General features: G+C 40.2%; 1 protein-coding gene across 1 annotated transcript in view; it reads left to right on the top strand.

Annotated features, from left to right (window-relative positions):
• The window catches only part of LOC309647741 (zinc finger MYM-type protein 5-like), a gene marked incomplete at its 5' end in the record, with an annotated part of 33299 nt that extends 16202 nt beyond the window's left edge, over positions 1-17097 (top strand). The window contains 4 exon segments of the mRNA XM_082435348.1: positions 2087-2372; positions 3068-3230; positions 4536-4748; positions 15694-17097. Coding sequence (XP_082291474.1) covers positions 2087-2372; positions 3068-3230; positions 4536-4748; positions 15694-16452 — 1421 coding nt within the window. The 3' untranslated portion in view covers positions 16453-17097.
• Positions 17098-19949: the final 2852 nt, after the last annotated feature.

Here is a 19949-nt window from a genome sequence, read left to right on the forward strand (position 1 = left end):
GTGGAATATACTTCATATTTGCCAGCGTATCTTCCTGCGGAGTGAAAGAATTCCTTTGGTTACTTGTTCTGTTTTGTTTTTGCCTGTTAAGATAAAAATATCTGGAAAAGGACAAAATTAGAAGCAGCAGTGGGTAGGAATTTAGAAGTGAAAACAGAGTTGTTAGTGTTGGTAGTATTATGAGAGGTGTTTAGAGCTATAATAGGTGGAGGGGCCATAGACCTTTACCTAACAACAAAAACTATTTTTGAAGAGAGATGACAATAATTCAGTACTCTTCGGCCTTGTTTCTCAAAGCTTCACCATTACTCAAGAGGTAGTTAGAAATGCAGAATCTCAGGCCCCTCCCTAGACTTACTGATTTAGAATCTCTGTTGAAACAAGATTCCCAAGTGATCGTGTATGCATGTTAAGGTTTGAGAGGCACTATTACCTGTACATAATATTGTACCATTTTGAAGCTAACAGTAATATACGATGGAGTCCCATGTGAAGGTAGGAAAGCTGGGTCTCCTGCGTAATCCACCACCTACACTAATGCCTGGGAAATAGTCTAGAAGGCTGGCAGGTAATTGTAGACAGAGTTGCCTTAAAATGCTATGTCTAAATTACATGTACTTGGAAGTATTTTGGAGGGAAGTGCACTAATATCTACAAATTACTTGAAATACATAGAGGAGATAGATTATTTAGCGGGGTGAATAAATAGAAAACATGATAAAGCAAAAAGTAAAATAGTATAGAATCTATATGATGGACATATTTTTCACAGTAAAATTCTTTCAGCTTTATATGCTTTAAATTTTTCATAATAAAATGTTAGGTGTGTTGGGCTTCCCTGGTGGCGCAGTGGTTGAGAGTCTGCCTGCCGATGCAGGGGACACGGGTTCGAGCCCTGGTCTGGGAGGATCCCACATGCCACGGAGCAGCTGGGCCCGTGAGCCAGAACTGCTGAGCCTGCGCGTCTGGAGCCTGTGCTCCGTAACAGGAGAGGCCACGATGGTGAGAGGCCCGCACACCGCGATGAGGAGTGGCCCCCGCTTGCCGCAACTGGAGAAAGCCCTTGCACAGAAACGAAGACCCAACACAGCCAAAAATAAATAAATAAATAATCATTTAAAAAAAGAAAAAATGTTAGGTGTGAAGCTGTTATGAAAATGGGTATCATATACCAGATTATAATCTTTATATTTGTATATTCGCTTTATTTTATAATGTGTTAATACTTTTCTCTTAGAAAAGAAAAAGTACCTTAGGAAGTACCCTGTGTACAGAACATAATGCTTTACTACATGCATTATCTCATGTAGTTTTGTTTTTTTTTTTCCCTGCTGCACGGCTTGTGGGATCTTAGTTCCCCGACCAGGGATTGAACCTGGGCCATGGCAGTGAAAGCGCAGAGTCCTAACCACTGGACCTCCAGGGAAGTCCCTCTCATTTAGTCTTCATAACGCTGATAGGTTGGGTATCATTGTGATTTGTAGCTGAGACTACCAGTACCTAGTTTAAATTACTTGTACAATCTCTAGCACAGAGGGTCTGACTTGGAGATGCTGGCTACCGCATTGCACAATTCCGGGGCCGCCATTTCCAGTGTTGGCACAATAGAGCATCATTCACTTAGAGTACAAAGGGGAGAGTCCCCCTGGGGTTGTACAGCAAGGCTTCCTCACTCTTCTCTTAGACTTGTGCAAAATGAAAATTTTAAATACTTTTCTGATGGGAGTTTTTTTTTTTTTAATTAATTTATTTATTTATTTATTTTATTTATGGCTGTATTGGGTCTTCGTTTCTGTGCGAGGGCTTTCTCTAGTTGTGGCAAGCGGGGACCACTCTTCATCGCGGTGCGCAGACCTCTCACTGTCGTGGCCTCTCCTATCGCGGAGCACAGGCTCCAGACGCGCAGGCTCAGTAGTTGTGGCTCACGGGCCCAGCTGCTCTGTGGCATGTGGGATCTTCCCAGACCAGGGCTCGAACCCGTGTCCCCTGCATTGGCAGGCAGATTCTCAACCACTGCGCCACCAGGGACGCCCTGATGGGAGTTTTTAACTGTTCCATGACTTTTCTTATGTGTTTTCTTTTTAAGATTCTTGGATCTCCCAGTCAGCATCCTTTCCCCGTAATCAGAAACAGCCAGGGGTGGATTCTTTATCACCAGTGGGCTCGCTTCCTAAACAGATCTTCCAGCCTTCTGCCCAACAGCAACCCACTAAACCAGCTAAAATCACTTGTGCAAACTGCAAAAAGCCTTTACAGAAGGGACAGACAGCGTATCAGCGAAAAGGATCAGCTCACCTCTTCTGTTCTACCACCTGCCTCTCTTCCTTCTCTCATAAGCGTACTCCAAAGAAACGCAACGTGACATGTAAAAAGTAAGCTGTACCTTTCAGTATGGTTCCATATGATTGGATACTGGCAGTATGAATTTGTGTCCTGAATGTACTTAGAGAGTTGCAGAAGATTCATGGATAGAATTGATGCACAGGTTTCTTCAAGTTTATGTAGCTTGAGTTATCCTAGCATATGTCAGAGCTGTGGGTCATTTGTATTGTACTTACTCTTGGCAGGAAAATAGAGTTTAGGTATAGAAATAAATCAACCCTATCCCACCACTGCCTTTGCCTCACCGCCTTCCCCATCCTCTACGTTGGTTCTACCCGGTTGCTAACACCCTTTTTGAATGCTTCTAGAAGTCATAACCTGTGGCAAGGTTATAAAGGTCATAATCTGTGACAACAGAATATTTTTATCTCTGAATATCTTTCCATATTATTTAGGAACTCTTAGCAGTTAAACCAAAATGTGGATTTTTCTAGATCCAAAAATTATAATTGATTCTTAGGATTAAATCATGAGAAAATGAAAAATGTCAATTACTGTTCATATATATTTGACTTTTATTAAAATGCAGTGTTCTTAGGGAGTTCCTGGTGGCCTAGTGATTAAGATTCCAGGCTTTCACTGCCGTGGCCCGGGTTCAGTCCCTGGTGGGGGAACTGAGCCACTCAGCATGGCCAGAAAAAAAGAATGCAGTGTTCTTAAATTGTGTCTATCCCTTGTGTTTCAGAGGTGCACCTGCAAAAAAGGCTACTCTTGTTCCTCAAGGGGGGTCAAGTGAATCCTTCCAAAAATTTTGTAGTACATCTTCGTCTCCCTCTGAAGATAACCAGAATCTTCGAAAAAGAGTTCTGAATAAATCAAGATGTACAGTCTGCAGTAAACTAACAGAGGTCTGTGATTTTATATCTTAAGTTATTATCTAGGTTAACAGCGATAATTTTAACTTTTAGGTGCTATTATATGTTCTGCCATTGGCCTAATGGATGAGTCTTGAATCGACTCAGTGAAGTTGAAGGGAAGAATAAGCATATGTTAGAATTGTCTCATAACAAATGTCCCATCCCATAGTATGGGGGGTAATCATCCATTTCTGTGGAACTGAATGTACTCATAAAGAGAGCAATAGTTTTATGGTGGATTTCGTTCTTATTAGCCACACTAAATGAAAACGTAGGTTCAGGACATGAAGGAAACAACCAGTCCTACAAGAACACGTAGAACAGGTGGAGTGAAAGTATGTAGGTCACTTCACATTTCTTAGGCGGTATTGCCATCTTCCCAGGCATCCAGGGAGTCACCACTTAACATGGTCCTTGGTGACTGAATTTGGTCTGGATTACCCTGAAGCCGTGTAAATCCCAGACACAATTTTATCTCAGCTACCATAGAGCTGAACAAAGCAAGAACTTAGGTATACACAGACTCCATCCTGAATGTGGGTGATACTGGTTCCCTTCGCCCACCCCCTACCCCAGTTTTCTAGGGCAGTGAAGTTTATAATACCTACAAATTCCCAATCCACTTATTTTTAAGCAGGTCATATCAAAACCTGCTAACCAATTCATTTCCTGTAATTTTTTTTTAATAAATTTATTTTTTTAATTTGTTTCTGGCTGTGTTGGGTCTTTGTTGCTGCACGCGGGCTTTCTCTAGTTGTGGCAAGTGGGGGCTACTCTTCGTTGCGGTGCACAGGCTTCTCATTGTGGTGGCTTCTCTTGTTGCAGAGCAGGGGCTCTAGGCACGAGGGCTTCAGTAATTGCAGCACGCGGGCTCAGTAGTTGTGGCCCGCAGGCTCTGGAGCGCAAGCTCAATAGTTGTGGTGCAAGGTCTCAGTTGCTCCACAGCATGTGGGATCTTCTCGGACCAGGGCTTGAACCCATGTCCCCTGCATTGGCAGGCGGATTCTCAACCACTGCACCACCAGGGAAGCCCCTGTAATTCTTAAATGTCTGATGTTGTTGCTTTTTGTTCTATGAATCTTATTTTTCCTTTTATAAGATCAAAGCACAATTTTACAAAGAAATCAAAGATGAAAATGAAAGAATAGTGAAATGTGCTTTTTTTAAGTCTTTTACCTGAATGTTTCTTCCACTGAGAAATTACTAAAGGTTCTTTATTTCTGTTGAAAAAACTAGGTATCTCATTTATGGTGCTAATCCAGTTCATTTATTTAATAAATTGGTTTTTGTTTTTAGATTCGGCATGAAGTCAGCGTTAACAATGTAACACATAAGCTGTGCAGTAACCAGTGCTTTAACAAGTACAGGTTGGCCAATGGTCTAGTGATGAATTGCTGTGAGCAGTGTGGGGAGTACCTGCCCAGCAAAGGTGCTGGAAACAATCTCCTAGTCATTGAAGGTCAGCAGATGAGATTTTGCTGCCAAAGTTGTGCTAACGAATATAAACAGGTAATTCTTTTTTAATGAGTTTTTTTTTTTTAATATTGATTGATTGATTGATTGATTGATTACTATGTTGGGTCTTTGTTTCTGTGCTAGGGCTTTCTCTAGTTGTGGCAAGCGGGGGCCACTCTTCATCGCGGTGCGCGGGCCTCTCACTGTCGCGGCCTCTCTTATTGCGGAGCACAGGCTCCAGACACGCAGGTTCAGTAGTTGTGGCTCAGGGGCCTAGTTGCTCCGCGGCATGTGGGATCTTCCCAGACCAGGGCTCGAACCCGTGTCCCCTGCATTAGCAGGCAGATTCTCAACCACTGTGCCACCAGGGAAGCCCCTTAATGAGTTTTAAATGATCAAGTTTGCAGTAACTTCTCCCCTTGTTAGCTTATATTAAGCAGATTTATCTTAGACTCTCATATGGTTCCATTTCTGTCAATCTCTCATTGAGTATTACTCTCAAATGAGTATTAAAATTAATTGATTGTTGTAAGTAAGCTTGTTTTAAGTCTTTATGTTTTGCAGACGTTACAATAAGTAATTCTTTTCTCTACCATTTTGCACTCCCACTGACAGCTTGATAGTTCCAATTACTCTGTAGTCTCAACAAAATTTGGTGTTGTCTGTTTTGATTTAATCTATTCTAGTGGGTATAAAATGATGATCTCATTGTGTTTTTTTTTTTTATAAGGGAATATTTCTAAGGATGTTTATTGCAGCAGTATTTTTTTTTTAAATTTATGGCTGTGTTGGGTCTTCGTTTCTGTGCGAGGGCTTTCTCTAGTTGTGGCAAGCAGGGGCCACTCTTCATTGCGGTGCGTGGGCCTCTTTTGTTGCAGAGCACAGGCTCCAGACGCACAGGCTCAGTAATTGTGGCTCACGGGCCCAGTTGCTCAGCAGCATGTGGGATCCTCCCAGACCAGGGCTTGAACCCGTGTCCCCTGCATTGGCAGGCAGATTCTCAACCACTGCGCCACCAGGGAAGCCCTCATTGTGGTTTTAATTTCCTGATAACTACTGTTCCTTTCTCATCACTCATATATCTTCTTTTGTAAAGTATCTATTCAAGTTTTAGCTCACTTTTTTTATTGGATTGTCTTTCTATTATTGAGTTGTAGGAATTCTTTATATATATTCTGGATACATATCTTTTGTAAAATAAATGTATTTGGAAGATTTTTCTCCTGGACAGTGTTTTGTCTTTTCATTTTCCTAATGTTGTTTTTGAAAAGCTCAAGTTTTAAATTTTGATAAAGTCCAATTTACTCTTTGCCTTTCTGATTAGTACTTTTTGTGTCTTGTTTTAGGGGCTCTGCCTACCAAGGTTATGAAGATATTTACCTATGTTGTCTTCTATAAGCTTTTTAGTTTTAGATTTTATGTTTACATCTGTGATCCATCTCAAGTTAATTTTGTGTATGGTGTGAGGTAGGGATTAAGGAAGTATCATCTTCCTGATTTTGAGACAGTAAAAACCTCAAAACATCGCATCATACACCATAAATTTGTACAGTTTTTCTTTATCAGTTATACTTAAGTAAACCTGGGAAAAAAGACATTAAAAAGCCATAGTAATCAAGGTGTTATGGTATTGGCATATAAAGATAAACAAATAGATCAATAGAATAGGCAGGCCAGAAATAGAACCACACAAATACAGTCAGCTGATTTTAGAAGAAAGTACAAAATCATTTGGATGGGAAAAGCAAGATTTTTTCAGCAGATGGTGCTGGGACAATTATTTTTTTTTGGTATGGACATAAATAAGCCAGACCTCAGATTATCCCACACAAAAATTAAATACAAAAAAATTAACATGGATCCTCAATGTAAAACCAGGAATGTTCTTAACCCCATTTCACTGGATGAGAGTTTAAATGGTTAGCTTTTAGGGAAAAGTAACTCGGAAGTGCGAGGCTTATTGCACAGTAGGGGAAACAGTGGGGATACCCATAGTTGATTTTTTAGTTTTTGCAAGGAAGGCTTATTTATGTTATCTTTATTATCTTTGTATATATTATGCTTCATATTTAACAAAGCCTTTGGGTGCAGCTTATAGAAGGTTGCAGTAACGTTATCTTTTCAAAAGAGTACATGTCAAAAATACCTTTTGCTTGAGGGCAGACAGCAGAAGCAAGAAGAAGTACAATTCTGCAGCCTGTGGAAGGAAAGCCACATTCACACAAAGATAAACAAAATGAAAAGGCAGAGGACTTTGTACCAAATGAAGGAACAAGATAAAACCCCAGAAAAACAACTAAATGAAGTGGAGATAGGCAACCTTCCAGAAAAAGAATTCAGAATAATGATAGTGAAGATGATCCAGGACCTCAGAAAAAGAAGGGAGGCAAAGATTGAGAAGATGCAAGAAGTATTTAACAAAGACCTAGAAGCATTAAAGAACAAACACCTAGAAGAATTAAAGAACAACAAACAGAGATGAACAATACAATAACTGAAATGAAAAATACACTAGGAGGAATCGGTAGCAGAATAACTGAGGCAGAAGAATGGGTAGGTGACCTGTAAGACAGAATGGTGGAATTCACTGCTGTGGAACAGAATAAAGAAAAAGGAATGAAAAGAAATGAAGGCAGCCTAAGAGACCTCTTGGTCAACATTGAACGCAACAACATTCGCATTATGGGGGGGGGGGTCCCAGAAGGAGAAGAGAGAGAGGAAGGACCCGAGAAGATATTTGAAGAGATTATAGTCAAAAACTTCCCTAATATGGTAAAGGAAATAGCCACCCAAGTCCAGGAAGCGCAGAGAGTCCCAGGCAGGATAAACCCAAGGAGAAACACGCCGAGACACATAGTAATCAAACTGACAAAAATTAAAGACAAAGAAAAATTATTGAAAGCAACAAGGGAAAAGCGACAACATACAAGGGAACTCCCATAAGGTTAACAGCTGATTTCTCAGCAGAAACTCTACAAGCCAGAAGGGAGTGGCATGATACGTTTAAAGTGATGAAAGGGAAGAACCTACAACCAAGATTACTCTACCCGGCAAGGATCTCATTTAGATTTGATGGAGAAATCAAAAGCTTTACAGACAAGCAAAAGCTAAGAGAATTCAGCACCACCAAACCAGCTCTACAGCAAATGCCAAAGGAACTTCTCTAAGTGGGAAATACAGGAGAAGAAAAGGACCTACAAAAACAAACCCATAACAATTAAGAAAATGGTCATAGGAACATCCATATTGATAATTACCTTAAACGTGAATGGGTTAAATGCTCCCACCAAAAGACACAGGCTCACTGAATGGTTACAAAAACAAGACCCATATATATACTGTCTACAAGAGACCCACTTCAGACCTAGGGACACATACAGACTGAAAGTGAGGAGATGGAAAAAGATACTCCATGCAAATGGAAATCAAAAAAAGCTGGAGTAGCAATACTCATATCAGATAAAATAGACTTTAAAATAAAGAACGTTACAAGAGACAAGGAAGGACACTACATAATGATCAAGGGATCAATCCAAAAAGAATTTATAACAATTATAAATATATATGCACCCAACATAGGAACACCTCAATACATAAGGCAACTGCTAACAGCTATAAAAGAGGAAATTGACAGTAACACATTAATAGTGGGGGGCTTTAACACCTCACTTACACCAATGGACAGATCATCCAGACAGAAAATTAATAAGGAAACACAAGCTTTAAATGACACAGTAGACCAGATAGATTTAATTGATATTTATAGGACATTCCATCCAAAAACAGCAGATTATACTTTCTTCTCAAGTGCACACAGAATGTTCTCCAGGATAGATCACACCTTGGGTCACAAATCAAGCCTTGCTAAATTTAAGAAAATTGAAATCATATCAAGCATCTTTTCCGACGGCAGCGCTATGAGATTAGAAATCAATTACAGGGATAAAAACGTAAAAAACAAACACATTGGAGGCTAAACGATATGTTACTAAATAACCAAGAGATCACTAAAGAAATCAAAGAGGAAACAAAAAAAATATCTAGAGACAAATTACAATGAAAACACAACAATCCAAAGCCTATGGGATGCAGCAAAAGCAGTTCTAAGAGGAAAGTTTATAGCAATTCAATCTCACCTCAAGAAACAAGAAAAATCTCAAACAATCTAACCTTACACCTAAAGGAACTAGAGAAAGAAGAACAAACAAAACCCAAAATTAGTAGAAGGAAAGAAATCATAAAAGATCAGAGCAGAATAAATGAAATAGAAACAAAACAATAGCAAAGATCAATAAAACTAAAAGCTGACTCTTTGAGAAGATAAACAAAATTGATAAACCTTTAGCCAGACTCATCAAGAAAAAGAGGGAGAGGACTCAAATCAATAAAATTAGAAATGAAAAAGAAGTTACAACAGACACCGCAGAAATACAAAGCATCCTAAGAGACTACTACAAGTAACTCTATGTCAATAAAATGGATAACCTGGAAGAAGTGGACAAATTCTTAGAAAGGTATAACCTTCCAAGACTGAACCAGGAAGAAATAGAAAATATGAACAGACCAATCACAAGTAATAAAATTGAAACTGTGATTAAAAATCTTCCAGCAACCAGGCTTCCCTGGTGGCGCAGTGGTTGAGAATCTGCCTGCCAATGCAGGGGACACGGGTTCGAGCCCTGGTCTGGGAAAGATCCCACATGCCGCGGAGCAGCTAGGCCCGTGAGCCACAATTACTCAGCCTGCGCATCTGGAGCCTGTGCTCCGCAACAAGAGAGGCCGCGATAGTGAGAGGCCCGCTCACCGCGATGAAGAGTGGCCCCCTCTTGCCACAACTGGAGAAAGCCCCCGCACAGAAACGAAGACCCAACACAGCCATAAATAAATAAATTAATTAATTAATTAATTAATTTAAAAAAAATCTTCCAACAACCAAAAGTCCAGGACCAGATGGCTTCACAGGTGAATTCTTTTTTTTTTTTTTATAATGTTGAGCATCCTTTCATGTTTTTTTTTTTTTAAATTAATTTATTTATTTATTTATGGCTGTTTTCGGTCTTCGTTTCTGCGCGAGGGCTTTCTCTAGTTGTGGCAAGCGGGGGCCACTCTTCATTGTGGTGCGCAGGCCTCTCACTATCGCGGCCTCTCTTGTTGCGGAGCACAGGCTCCAGAAGCGCAGGCTCAGTAATTGTGGCTCACGGGCCCAGTTGCTCCGCGGCATGTGGGATCTTCCCAGACCAGGGCTCGAACCCGTGTCCCCTGCATTGGCAGGCAGATTCTCAACCACTGCGCCACCAGGGAAGCCCATCACAGGTGAATTCTATCAAATATTTAGATAAGAGCTAACACCCATCTTTCTCAAACTCTTCCAGAAAATTGCAGAGGAAGGACCACTCCCAAACTCATTCTATAAGGCCACCATCACTCTGCTACCAAGACCAGACAAAGATAAGACAAAAAAAGAAAATTACAGACCAATATCACTGATGAATATAGATACAGAAATCCTCAACAAAATACTTGCAAACAGAATCCAATAACACACTAATAGGATCATACACCATGATCAAGTGGGATTTATCCCAGGGATGCAAGGATTCTTCAATATACGCAAATCAATGTGATACAGCATATTAACAAATTGAAGAATAAAAATCATATGATCATCTCAAAAGATGCAGAAAAGCTTTTGACGAAACTCAACACCCATTTATGATAAAAACTGTCCAGAAAGTGGGCATAGGGGGAACCTACCTCAACATAATAAAGGCCATATACGACAAACCCACAGCAAACATCATTCTCAATGGTGAAAAACTGGAAGCATTTCCTCTAAGATTAGGAAAAAGACAAGGATGTCTGCTCTCGCCACTGTTATTCAACATAGTTTTGGAAGTCCTAGCCATAGCAGTCAGAGAAGAAAAATAAAAGGAATACAAATCGGAAAAGAAGAAGTAGAACTGTCACTGTTTGCAGATGACATGATACTATACATAGAGAATCCTGAGGATGCCACCAGAAAACTACTAGAGCTAATCAATGAATTTGGTAAAGTTGCAGGATACAAATTTAATGCACAGAAATCTCTTGCATTCCTATACACTAACAACAAAAGATCAGAAAGAGAAATTAAGGAAACAATCCCATTCACCATTGCAACAAAAAGAATAAAATACCTAGAAATAAACCTACCTAAGGAGACAAAAGATCTGTAGGCAGAAGAGTATAAGACTCTGATGAAAGAAATTAAACATGGTACAAACAGATGGAGAGATATACCATGTTCTTGGATTGGAAGAATCAATATTGTGAAAATGACTATACTCCCCAAAGCAATCTACAGATTCAGTGTAATCCCTATCAAATTACCAGTGGCATTTTTTACAAAACTGTAACAAAAAATCTTAAAATTTATATGGAGACACAAAAGACCCCGAATAGCCAAAGCAGTCTTAAGGGGAAAAAAAAAACGGAGCTGGAGGAATCAGGCTCTCTGACTTCAGACTATATTACAAAGCTGCAGTAATCAAGACAGTATGGTACTGGCACAAAAACAGAAATATAGATCAATGGAACAGGATAGAAAGCCCAGAGATAAATCCACGCACATATGGTCACATTATCTTTGATAAAGGAGGCAAGAATATACAATGGAGAAAAGACAACCTCTTCGTTCAGTGGTGCCGGGCAAACTGGACAACTACATGTAAAAGAATGAAATTAGAACACTCCCTAACACCATACACAGAAATAAAATCAAAATGGATTAAATACCTAAATGTAAGGCCAGACACTATAAAACTCTTAGAGGAAAACATAGGAAGAATACTCTTTGACATAAATCACAGCAAGATCTTTTTTGACCCACCTCCCAGAGTAATGGAAATAAAAACAAAAATAAACAAATGGGACCTAATGAAACTTAGTTTCTTTTGCTGTGCAGAAGCTTTTATAAACAAGATGAAAAGACAGCCCTCAGAATGGGAGAAAATATTTGCAATATTGTGCACGAATCCATGGACAAAGGATTAATCTCCAGAATATATAAACAGCTCATGCAGCTCAATATTAAAACAAACAACCCAATCAAAAACTGGGCAGAAGACCTAAATGACATTTGTCCAAAGAAGACATACAGATGGCCAAGAGGCACATGAAAAGCTTCTCAGCATCACTGATTATTAGAGAAATGCAAATCAAAACTACAATGAGGTATCACCTCACACCAGTTAGAATGGGCATCATCAGAAAATCTACAAACAACAGATGCTGGAGAGGGTGTGGAGAAAAGGGAACCCTCTTGCACTGTTGGTGGGAATGTAAAATTGATATAGCCACTATGGAGAACAGTATGGAGGTTCCTTAAAAAACTAAAAATACCCAGCAATCCCACTACTGGGCATAAACCCAGAGAAAACCATAATTCAAAGAGACACATGCACCCCAGTGTTCATTGCAGCACTATGTACAGTAGCCAGATCATGGAAGCAACCTAAATGCCCATCGACAGACGAATGGATAAAGAAGATGTGGTACCTATATGCAATGGAATATTACTCAGCCATAAAAAGGAACGAAATTGGGTCATTTGTAGAGACGTGGATGGATCTAGAGACTGTCATACAGAGTGAAGTAAGAAAGAGAAAAACAAATATCGTATATTAACTCATATATGTGGAACCTAGAAAAATTGTGCAAATGAACCAGTTTGCAGGGCAGAAATAAGAGACAGATGTAGAGAACAAACGTATGGACACCAAGGGGTGAAAGTGGCAGGGGTGGTGGTGGTGGGATGAATTGGGAGATCGGGATTGACATATATACACTAACATGTATAAAATAGATAACTAATAAGAACCTGCTGTATAAAAAATAAATAAAATTCAGGGCTTCCCTGGTGGCACGGTGGTTGAGAATCTGCCTGCAAACGCAGGGGACACGGGTTCGAGCCCTGGTCTTGGAAGATCCCACATGCCGCGGAGCAACTAGGCCCGTGAGCCACAACTACTGAGCCTGTGCATCTGGAGCCTGTGCTCCGCAACAAGAGAGGCCGCGACAGTGAGAGGCCCGCGCACCATGATGAAGAGTGGCCCCCACTCGCCGCAACTAGAGAAAGCCCTGGCACAGAAACGAAGACCCAACGCAGCCATAAATTAATTAATTAATTAATTAATTTTAAAATAAATAAATAAATAAATAAAATTCAAAAAATTTTTATATTGATTACATGTTGAATGACAATATTTTGGGTATAAAAGGTTAAATTAAAAAATGCTCTCTGGTAATAAATAACTATCTTAGGTCATCATATTTGTACGTGGGTGTGTATGTGTTTGTGGATGGTTGACCTGTACCTGCTTAGGCTCTGTGCTGTTGCTCAGTTAAGAACAATGAGTTCATAAACTTCAGACAGATACACTGCTTACCCTCTGAAGAACATAAGGATGGCTCATAGCTTATCAGTCTTTACTTTCTAAACGAACACCAGAGGGAGGTGCAAATGGGAAAATGAACATAGTCAAAACAGGCAGCAGCCACATATTCAGAATTGCTGGAATAACTATCCTGCCTGCCACTCTGATCCCCCCCAAAAGTGTCTTTGTCTCTTCTACCATGTATGTGTCAGTCATGCACATAGCTCATAAGCAGTTGGCAAGTACAGGAATGATATTTCTGTATAATACAGAAGTTTTGTAAAGGTGCTTTCCCCCTACCATGTTAGTGTTTGTAAGTGGTTAGTGGCAGGCCTTCAAGATAGAAAGCCTTGGTGATATATGAGGACCTTAAGGAAAAACTGAAATCTTGCAGTTAGTGGCTTATCTCAGAATAGCATGCACAGTCATCAGTGTAAAGATGGAATCTGGGTCTTGGCCACTGACCTAATGGGGGGGTGATTTTGTCCCCCTGGGGACATTTGTCAAGGTCTTCCAACATTTTTTTTTTATCACAACTGGGAGAGTGCTCCTGGCATCACTGAGTGGGGGCCAGACAGGCCTTCACAACAAAGCCAAGTATCAGTGGTGCCAGAGTTGAAAAAGGATGAGTAGGCAGCTGGAGGGTGAGTGTGTGTGGTAGGCACAGTGAGAAGGAGAACTAAATTTGCATCTTCCTCATTGAGAAGTCAATAGTGATGCCTAAAACTGGGAGGAAAAATCAGTAAAAGCAATACAAACATGTTATTTTGATATTTGGAAGTGAACACGAAAAGAATCAGCTAAAAATGTTGAAAGTAGTTAACTTCTGGGAAAGGGGGTGTTAATTAGTTTAATTATTTGTTTTAATTAGCCAGGTATAATTAGTTGATGTTCTTTATTAAATGTATATTCAATTTCAAATAAATAAAACCTTTGAAATATGTTAAAGATACTGAATTTCAGAGAAGTGTCTTACCCAAAGTCACACAGCTAGATTTGACCTCACACCTGAAACCTTAATAACATGGGGAACTAAGATCCCGCAAGCCGCGTGGTGTGGCCAAAAAAATGTATATAGTATATATGCTCTAGTGCATCTGATACCAACATTTAATTATACGTAGGCCATGAGTTCCCTGAGGCTAGGATCTACATTGGATTCAATTTAGTGATCTCCAGAATGATGAGTCTTAGATGTGCGGGGAATTATAACAACTTGACTGCCTACTCACTGCTGAGAAACTCAGGAAGGAAAGAAAGAAGCCCAAGGCTTGGGTTTGGTTATGTTAAAAAAAAAAAAACACTTAACAGTCCTTGGCGTTCTGTTTCTTCTTAAATATGCTTTTCTGGTACAGTCTTATCCAATCCCATAGTTTCAATTAATACATATTTTGATGACTTCCAGAATATATCTATAGATCTTATTCCTTCAGTTTCACACTAGTACATCCATCTAATTTCCATGTGAATGTTCCACAGATATCTCAAACTCTGTGTCTAAAACTGAAACTCCAAACCTGCTTTCCTTCTTTGTTTCCCAAATCAGTAAACAGCCCCATCCGGTCAGAAACTTCCCCCATCCCGGCAGAAACTTCTGGTTATATTTGCTCCTCTGTCTTCGTCCCCAGAGCCGCTCAGTTACCAGCTAACCCAGATTCTACTCCCTACCCTCTCCTGGTGCTGTCTCCAGCACCACACCCTTGATGTGCCCGCCATCCCCTCTTGCCCAAACTGCCCCCACAGCCTCCTGGTCTCTCTGTACGCTGGCCTTCCTGAGCACCGGAGACGCTGTGCCATCAGAGCAGTCTTTCTAGAGCACAGACCTGATCGTGTCACTCCTGCTCCTCTTCGCTCAGCGCTGTGTCTGCGTTCGGGACTGAATCAGAACAATGCTCTTAGTTCCTTGAGCTCCGTTGTATACCGTGGTCAAGTTGTACCCTGTACTAAAATGTTACAGCTAGCAGGATGCCCTTCACAGTGTATGCACCTGTGTTATTTTGACTGTGTTTTTGCATTTTTGTTTTACTGACTCCAGAAGAGCTAATGTGTCTTTTCATGGGATGGAGTCATACACTGTGTGGCACCTTGTGACGGACTTTCACATGTCATACTGTTTTCAAGGTGCATCCAAGTCATAGCATATATCTTGACTGCACTTAACTTTTATTCCCAGATAATCCATTGTATGGATAATACCACATTGTTATTTCTCCTTTTTGGCTACTGTGACTAGTGTTGCTGTGAACACTTTGTACAAGTCTTTGTGCGGACATATGTCTTCATTTTTGCATTGTTGTTAACTTTGAGGAGTTGCCCCTGTGTTCCCCGGCAGCAGCACCATTTTATGTTGCCACCAGCGTCTGAGGAGGTTCCGGTGTTTCCACACGTCTGGTAATGCTTGTCATCATCTCTCTTTTCATTGTAGCCATCCTAGTGGGTGTGAACGGGTATGTGGTGGTATTGATTTGTATTTCTTTGATGATTAATGATAAGCATCTTTTTCATGTGCTTATTGGGCATTTGTATATACATTAATTTTTTTCAGTGTTAATAATAATTTAAAATTGTAATCTATTTTTCCTCAGATGATGGAAACAAACTCAAAAAAAGTGCTAGCATCAGAAAACAGGAAAAGGAATGCTGTTAGAGAAGAAAATGAAAGAGAATTGTATGGGTCATTGAATATACTTTTGGAAAAAATAGAAAGAATACCAGTGAAAAAGGAAAAGACTTCAGAACTACAAGTTTCAGCAGAATGTAGCCAAGATACATCATTGGTCCAACAGGATGTGAATTTACCTCCTTCTGTGTCAACCATAGCTGATAAATTTCAAGAGCAACTGGAAGAGAAACAATCAGAAGACTCCATTATACCAGCTGTGCTTTCTGCAGATCCAGGTACATGGCCCCGAGTTTTGAGTATTAAAGAAAGGGACACTCTAGTTGAAAATGATCCACCTCAAGTGAGAAATTTTAATTTTCCAAAGGACAGTACTGGGAGGAAGTTTTCAGAAACTTACTATACAAGAATTCTTCCAAATGGTGAAAAAACCACTAGATCCTGGTTACTTTATTCGATCTCGAAAGATTCTGTGTTTTGTCTGTATTGCAGACTCTTTGGGGAAGGAAAAAATCAACTAAAGAATGAGAATGGGTGCAAAGATTGGCAGCATTTATCACATATTCTTAGCAAACATGAGGAGAGTGAAATGCACATTAACAATAGTGTTAAATATTCAAAATTAAAATCTGATTTGAACAAAAGTAAAACTGTGGAACATAGATTACAGGAGAAAGTGGGAAAGGAGGGTGTGAAGCTGTTGTACACCTTAGACCCGATCTGACATGATGAGGTCACACACTTACTCAGACCTGTACCCTGACAGTCGGTGCCTCGTGCTGAGGCTCCCAGACGGAGTGATTCATCAGCTCATTAGCAGTAAGTATCATAGCAAGTAGCTAATAAAGATGGTTTCTGCTCCAAATTCTAAAGCTAATTGGATTTGTAGTGATTAATGCCGATTTCAGTGAGGGCAATTGTTGATCTTTTCAGTTTTTCAATTCACACCTTTTAAAATGGGCACTTCAGGACTGACATTTGACTGGTGTGGCTAATACTCTGAAAGAAGGAGGGAAAGACTTGAATTTATCAGTACCAGTCGAACAAGGTACTTATGTGAACAAGCATTGTTACTCAGAAACAGAACGGGGATCTGAAACTGCAGCTTTTTGCTATTAAACCAAATACTTATGGTTTATTTCATTTGGGCAAAATGTTATTTTATTATTTGAGCAAAGCAGCATCATTTGTTATGTTAAATAGATTAAAGTGGTGAATTTGTGTTTTATTGGTTTTGTTTTGTTTTAACTTAATTTGTAAATGTTTTAGCTTTTATTGTCATGTAAAAACTATAAGCATAAAGAGTGTATACCTATTTTTATGTTGGTACAAATATAAGAAATATTAAAATAAAAATATAGTAAGTTAACCTTTTTGTGTTGTGGCATTTTTTTCTTTTCATCTAAAGGAAAAATACACTTACGAAAATTAAGGGTGTCAGTTTTTTCAGGTGGTTAATCAGTGTTCCCTTCACCTTGTATTTACTAATTCTCCCTTTGTTTCTTGTTTCTGACAGCAGTTCTGTTGTGTATCCCATCCTTACATACACTTGTCTCAAGGCTTTTCCTGTGAGCGGTGCCTGAGCAGATCGAGATGTGTCCTTGGTAGAGCCAACACGGGAGCGCTTGCAGACTCTAGGGGAGGCCAGCGCAGAAAAGTGTTTGGGGAATAACCAGGAAGATCATTCTCATTAGTTTATAACCGTTTTGTTTTCTGACAGCTGGACCATTTCAGTCTTTCATATTTGGGCCTGAATGGGGCTCTGGGGTGTTTCCAAAATCCAGCCTCCTCCAGAGGCCTGCGGGGATACTCCGAGCATATCCAGTTCTGAAGTCCCTCTGCAAATGGTTTGTGTGCCCATTATTTCATGAACACTTACCTGTTAATCAAATGACAGATTTGTCATGTGATTGTCTTAGATAGACGCTTGGGTATCTGAGCAAACTAATGAAATCAACCAGTGGCCACTTTATCCATTGAGAAAACAAAATTAGATCCTCAACTTTTAACTTCTTTCATTTCTTCAGCATACTGCAGGCACACCTATGAGGCACGTGGTAATGAGTTAAATGTGAAAAATTCAAAAGATGTAGGTGCTGGGTTTATCCGTGTTCACTGTAAATTTCTTCCAACTTTTTGATGTGTATGAAATTTTTCATAATGAGATGTTGAAGAAAAAGTCAACTGTAAATTCAGAAGATGATAAAAGTAAATCTCTCTAGCCTGGTGAATCATTTAGTTTCTTTTTCCTTATCTAGCTCTTTTTTTCACATTGTAAAATTAGTATGGACTCACCTTAAAGAAGGAAGAAAGAAAACAGTAAATGAAAGTCCTGCTTACCGTCCCCCACTCCTCTGCTGCAGGATTTGTCACCTCTGATCTGGACATACCCAGGGTCTGTTTCCATCATTTTAATTTCACTGAGAAAAGGCATTAGAAAAAAATTATCTCCTACTACAAATTTAATATCAAAAATTAGGAAGGGCAGTTCAGAATAACAGTCCTCAAGAAATGGCAATTTATTGGTTTTGTCATCTCAAAGAGCACAACTGAATTTTTTTCATAAACCTCAGATTTTCAAAATTGCTGTCTTCAAGACTCTTACATTGGGGCTTCCCTGGTGGCACAGTGGTTAAGAATCCACCTGCCAATGCAGGGGACACGGGTTCAACCCCTGGTCCAGGAAGATCCCACATGCTGCGGAGCAACTAAGCCTGTGCACCACAACTACTGAGCCTGCACTCTAGAGCCCGTGAGCCACAACTACTGAAGCCTGCGTGCCTATAGCCTGTGCTCCACAACAAGAGAAGACACCACAATGAGAAGCCCGCACACAGCAACAAAGAGTAGCCCCTGCTCCCCGCAACTAGAGAAAGCCCGCATGCAGCAACGAAGACCCAACGCGGCCAAAATTTATTATAAATAAATAATTAATTTAAAAATAAAGAAAAAAGAAAAGACTCTTACCTTGAGCCATTTTCTTCCTGTGATCCTCCATCCCTCCCTTACTCAGTACTGTAGTCAAGTGAGAGTTGCTAATAGCCACTGTGTATGTATAAGTTACAGTTAGCTGTACAGGATGGAGAAGTGAATGAGTAATTGGATCAAAGAGCTCAGTCAAGTTCGGTGGAGGGAGTGATGCTGTATCATTTTAGGTCATATCACTTCTGTTTCAAAGCTCTGAAGTTCCCCGTTGCTTTCAGTTTGAAACTCCAGCTCCTTGGCATCAGCGGTAGACCGTAGGGAAAGAGGTGGTGGATAAAGACAACGTGAAGTACAGAATTTGAGAAGTGGAGCATATCTCTCATAATGTTGAACTATAAAGTGTGACCATGTTAGGATGAAATTAAGAATTTGAGAAGTTAACTAGAGTTGAAAGAATCTGAGCCACATACCCAAGTCTTTGTTTTTGAGAAAGTGAGAAGTTAGTTTGGGAAAACAGTGGTGTGATATTCTGGACTAGAGAAGGTTTTCAAAAGCTTATGACTGATTTTTTTTTTAAGCAGCTGAGTTGTGCTTTGTTTTTTTTTTCCTGGCCACGTCGCACAGCATGCCGGATCTTAGCTCCCCAACCAGGGATCGAACCCGTGCCCCCTGCAGTGGAAGCGTGGAGTCTTAACCACTGGACCGCCAGGGAAGTCCCAGCAGCTGAGCTTTTAAGCTTGGAGAGTAGATGGTTATGAATCACTGCCCTGGAAGTCACATTTGGAGTGAAGAGCAGTTATTCTAGTTCACGCCTACAGATAGAGCAAGGGAAACCTAAAACCCGGGAAATGCGACTAACAGCTCACTCACACGCGTGTTAAAAAGACTTTCATAAGCCATGTGCTCACAAATTAATAGAACTGTAAACCTCCAGTTTACCAAACCGAACTCGGGTCGCCCGCCCGAGGCACAGCAGTCAATCCACTGACCCGGCTTGTGGGGAAGGAAAGTAGCATTTATTTGCAAGGCACCAGCAAGGAGACCTGGCAGCCAGCCCTCGAATGCCCCGAATTCCCTGGTGGCTTCAGGGCAAGGGTTTTTAAAGACTAAAATTAGGGTAAGGGTCTTAAGTGTGTGATCAGCTCATGGTTCTGATTGGTTGGGTCTTAACACACAGATTTCTGTCAGTCTGGCTCGTTTGCCTGGGTCTCTGACTTTGTTAAGCAGTTTCCATGCGGCAGGGCCCTGGTTTCTGTGAAATGACTGAAGGCTCTGCTCAGATTGTTACCTACATCC

The sequence above is a fragment of the Balaenoptera physalus genome (genome assembly GCF_965194825.1).
Source record: "Balaenoptera physalus genome assembly, chromosome: 18".
NCBI lineage: Eukaryota > Metazoa > Chordata > Mammalia > Artiodactyla > Balaenopteridae > Balaenoptera > Balaenoptera physalus.